This window comes from Equus przewalskii, unplaced genomic scaffold (genome assembly GCF_037783145.1).
Source record: "Equus przewalskii isolate Varuska unplaced genomic scaffold, EquPr2 contig_6335, whole genome shotgun sequence".
Classification (NCBI taxonomy): Eukaryota; Metazoa; Chordata; class Mammalia; order Perissodactyla; family Equidae; genus Equus; species Equus przewalskii.
Genome location: NW_027227860.1, coordinates 1 through 5,200, shown reverse-complemented (window position 1 = coordinate 5,200; position 5,200 = coordinate 1). Strand labels below are relative to the sequence as shown.

Genomic DNA, 5,200 nt, shown 5'->3' with positions numbered 1-5,200 from the left:
CATTTAGTGTAGAGAGCACAAAATTCTGTATCTTCTGGCAAACTATTGAATATTTTGAATCTTTGTTAGATAAAATGGCTATGACTATGTTGAATTGGTAGACTCATTATAGGAATACCATTCAAATCACCTATGAACTTAAATAACAAATAGGTAAATATATTTAATAGGTAGATATAGGCAACTAATAGTAGTGCTGCTGTTTTTTCTGTAGGTATGTGGATAAATATATGTTTGTTTGCATGTTGGCTGTCTATACACAAGACAAACCTAAAAGAACCAGAGTAGAGACAAAGAAAGGCTTTATGCTGAGTGCCACCATGGCACGTGGTGGATACTTAATGGAATTTTTGAAAATCTAACCAATGAAATTGTTTTACTTAATTTAGGGTCTTGAAATATTCAGTCTCAGATATAACGCTGTGTGTCACTAATAAATTGAATTTGACGTTTCAGGAAAAACATTCCAAAACATCAGTAACCAAAAATTCTTAAACAGTCTCAGAGAATCTAAAACTCTCCTTTCTGGATCCAGCTTTTTCCTGACCTTCCTGTCCAGGGGACCGGGGAGAGGATTCTTCAGATGCCTGATAAGATTTTATTCTGCGTCCTAGAACCTAAATTCCTCTAAACAAATGCTGCCCTAGGCCATCTCTAGAGAAACGTAGCATGGAAGTGAGAAAGACATGAAAAAACAAGCCACCTTGGCCTTCCTAAGTCTTAAATTGTATCTGATTCATCCTGATGTTTCTCTGGGCTGGGATTAAGTGATAATCGAAAAGAACCTGCTTTCTGCTTTAAACAGTCAGAGGTAACAGTGAATACTCTAGGTACTTTGTGTCAAGTGGCAGGCCAGTGTGGGATGAGCAAACAGCAGAAGCTGCAGTGATAGCATCAATCACAGTACTTTCTATCAGATCCTGGGGGCTTAGACATTGTGCAGCACATGTTGATGTGGTACACTTTTTGTAGTATGGTGTGCGTCTTTGTGTCTTTCATTGAACAAGGTCCAGTGCAAGACTGAAGGAAGACATTGAGGTGAACTTCTATTCCTGTGCTTTTGTCATGTTGTACTTCTAATAGTTTCCTATGTTCTGTCTCCTTTTTTACTTTCCAAGAATCACAGGCAAAAATAAGGAAGTGGAAGGAGGTTCACGGTAATTTTGAATGGTACTTGTAACCAAATTACCCTCGCCTTTGAAAGAGAAAGTATGAATCATCCCACATAGTCTTCTTGTTCTTTACTGGGAAGATGGCTAGAGTGCTGAGCAAGCAGAAATTATAAGAAGCAGGAGCTGCGCAGGTCCCAAGTTAAAAACAAGAAGCCTTGTATTCCTCCAGGGAAAACAAACATAGAAAAGACTAAGTGAGAAATAAACCACTGATCCCCTAGTAGTAAGCCTTTATAAAGGAATTGGTTTAGTGGAACAGATATGAAGTTTGAGCAAGAAAAAGCTGGATTTCAGTCTAAATTAATCACTAATAACTTTTTTTTTTTAAAGATTTTATTTTTTCCTTTTTCTCCCCAAAGACCCCCAGTACATAGTTGTGTATTCTTCGTTGTGGGTTCCTCTAGTTGTGGCATGTGGGACGCTGCCTCAGCGTGGTCTGACGAGCAGTGCCATGTCAGCGCCCAGGATTCGAACCGACGAAACACTGGGCCGCCTGCAGCTGAGCGCGCGAACTTAACCACTCGGCCACGGGGCCAGCCCCCTAATCACTAATAACTTTGAGCAAGAAAAGTAAACATCCTGTACCTGGCTCAGGGAATTTAGTGACAATAGCTTACCCTGGACATTGGAACGCACAATCCTCTGTAAAAGAAGTGACAGTCTATCTCAGGGTTCAAAGAAGCCTTTTCAAGGTCAATATATGACAGAGAGACTTCCAAATATTGGAAAGAAATTAAGCAAAGTCAGCATAGGCTTGAAGTATATGTAGTATTTCAGGCTTGGCAAGTAGTCTAGCAACGTTTAATCATGAAATGCTAGGATACAGTGACCACATAATTTATCACCCAAACCAGGATGCTTTTGGAGGCCTAGGGAATGGGAGGAAAGAAAATAGAAAAAAGGACGTAAGGCCTATGTTTTACTTTATTGAAAGGGATGCCAAGAAAATTGAGTCCTATGCTCAAATTTAGGAAAAGACATTGAATATTCTTGAGCAGTGGATTAAAATGTCTTCAAAATTATGCTATTGGACAATTTTGATTGAAAATACAAAAGGAAAAGCAAGCATTTAGGTGATGTAGTTAGGTGATATTTAAAAGACAGTAAGAGTGGTGATAAAAAAAAGGGCTGATATTAGAAATATTTCTGGATTAAAAATAGATGTTTCTTTTATCTGAGGATAGAGTAGCAATAATAGACATGCTGAGTTGACATGAAAAGAGTAAGAACCAAGACCTTTTGTGCTATAAACGAATTATACCCAAGATGAGGTAGAGGAATACCTGAGAAGATGACAAAGATGTGGATAGATGATATAAATGATGAAAGCGTTATCCGAAAGACAGAAATCAGAAATAGAGTTCATTTTGGCATGGGGTATAGGTTGAAGTGATGAATTTAGTCTTGAATATGGTGAATTAAAAGTGTCCATGGAAGTAAACAGTATGCATTTAGAAGGAGAATTCTTTTTTTTTGGTGAGGAAGATTGGCACCGAGCTAACATGTGTTACCAATCTTCCTATTTTTGTTTGAGGGAGGTTGTCCCTGAGCTAACATCTGTACCAGTCTTCCTCTATTTTGTTTATAGGATGCCTCCTCAGTATGGCTTGATGAGCAGTGTGTAGGTCAGTGCCTGGGATGCGAACTCACAAACCCCAGGCTGCCGAAGCAGAATGTGCGAACTTAACCACTATGCCACTGGACCTGTCCCAGAACTCAACTATTTTGACACAGCTTTCCTATAAAATTATCTGAAAATTATCTTCATGTTGGCTCTACTTGAGTTAATGAAAGTGGAAATATTTCCAAGAGGGAGAAAGTAGACAGAATTCAGAAAATATGGTTCTGAAGAATGGTGTAAAAATAGAAGACATAGAAAGGTAATAGATAATGACATTGGAGGATTACAGGCTATTTGAGAAAAGGAGATTTCTTATTTCTCTCTTTCACAGGACAATCAAGTTGAATTGACCTTCATGACGACTATCCTTGAATCTCATATCCATATAGCATCTACACTTGCATTTGAAATTACTATATTCAATCTAGTAGGATACAAACCAAAGAGTTAAATAAACTCATTTTTCAGAACTCTTTGAGGTAGGTATTATAATCCTTTCATTATGGATGAGCAACTGAGGCTTTGACAGTGAAGCAAACCTCACCAAGTCATAGAATTTGTTTGAAAAGGGCTGAGATTTGAGTGAGATTTTATTTGGTATACATAACCATAAGCTTACCATTATATATTGCCACTCAAAATTAATGTAATAAACAAATTCCAGGCCATCCTTCATGCAATTATACGTTGTTGTCATAAGCTATCTGCTTTGTCAAACCAGGATGCAGAGTAAAGAGACTGCAGGAATATTGCAGTCATAAGTGAATGTCATTTCTATTCCTGAATCTAGTTTTGTGACATTCAAAATTATTCGATCTCTGCCTTATTTTTCTCTTTTATTTGATGATAAAACCATTACAACTTTGTAATTATGCCTTTAAAAATTACATTTACACTGCTTACAAAACTTTTAAAATATTACCTGTAATATAGTATTATTCAATAAATTGTGTATTTTCGTAGTCACTATTATTCAAAATTGTTGGTACTATTATAAATTTAATTTTATTCCAACTTTAAATTTGCATTCTCAAGGATGGTGCAATACATTTCTATCTCTTCATTCATTCTCCTCAGGATAGAGACTTCTGGGAAAATAGAGTTCCTCTATTGAATTAGTTATGCTGGTTTCCAACAATTCATATGTGGCCCCTAAATCTTTTATTCTTAATGGAATTCCTGGTTTGGAAAGAGTACATGGATGGATCTCCATACCATTCTGCACAATATATATCATCTCCCTTGTGGGAAACCTTGGCCTTGTGTACCTCATTCATCGTGAAGAGTCCTTACATCGTCCAATGTATTTCTTTCTGGCCATGCTCTCCCTCATTGACCTCTTTACCTGCACCACTACTCTACCCAATGCACTCTGCATCTTCTGGTTCAATCTCAAAGAAATTAACTTCAATGCTTGCTTAGTCCAGATGTTCTTTGTCCATGGGTTCACGGGTGTGGAGTCTGGTGTGCTCATGCTCATGGCTCTGGACCGCTATGTGGCCATTTGTTACCCATTGCGTTATGCTACAATACTCACTAACCCTATCATTGCCAAAGCTGGGCTTGCCACCTTCCTGAGAGGTATGTTGCTCATGATCCCTTTCCCAATCTTGGCCAAGCATTTGCCCTTCTGCCAAAGCAATATTATCTCCCATACATATTGTGACCACATGTCAGTGGTGAAGTTATCCTGTGCCAGCATCAAGGTCAATGTCATCTATGGTCTGATGGTTGCCCTCTTGATTGGAGTGATTGACGTCTGCTGTATATCCATATCTTACACTATGATCCTTCAGGCAGTGGTTAGCCTCTCATCAGCAGATGCTCGGCAGAAGGCCTTTAGCACCTGCACTGCCCATATATCTGCCATCATCATCACTTATGTTCCAGCTTTCTTCACATTCTTTACCCATCGTTTTGGGGGACACACCATTCCCCCTCCTCTTCACATCATTGTGGCTAATCTTTATCTTCTTCTTCCCCCAACTCTGAACCCTATTGTTTATGGGGTAAAGACAAAACAGATCCGAGACAATGTCACAAAGCTCTTACAGGGTGAAAAATGTGCAAGTATTCAGCACAAAAATTAGATAGGAGAAAGATAAATGAAAAACAACACGGAAGAAACTCATGTGTGACATCATATATTCATTTATGTATGGTATCATATATTTTTCATGACCTATCCCAGATTATGTTCTCTGCAACTACAGTGTGGAAATCTGTAGCTAATCTGGATTTATATCCCAGTGACTTTCTATTATTTTTTCTCCACCACCAGTTTTAATCAGGTCATCGATACAGGCTCACGACAACTTTCCTCTAATGTATCCATGTAAGATAAGGATACGTTGTGAGACAGTCTTAACCTTGTGAGAGAGTCATTAAGTGTCTTGTCTATGTTAGT

The 5,200-nt window shown here is 38.2% G+C and overlaps 1 protein-coding gene across 1 annotated transcript; it reads left to right on the top strand.

Moving 5' to 3' along the window:
• Positions 1-3,914: 3,914 nt before the first annotated feature.
• On the top strand, positions 3,915-4,883 carry LOC139081343 (olfactory receptor 52N5-like). The gene has a single exon (XM_070606838.1). It carries the CDS (start codon positions 3,915-3,917, stop codon positions 4,881-4,883), a length of 969 nt encoding a protein of 322 aa, XP_070462939.1.
• Positions 4,884-5,200: the final 317 nt, after the last annotated feature.

What these genes read in the sequence shown, in the direction of transcription:
- LOC139081343 (XM_070606838.1), top strand. Translation starts at nt 3,915, where the DNA reads ATGCTGGTTTCCAACAATTCATATGTGGCCCCTAAATCTTTTATTCTT.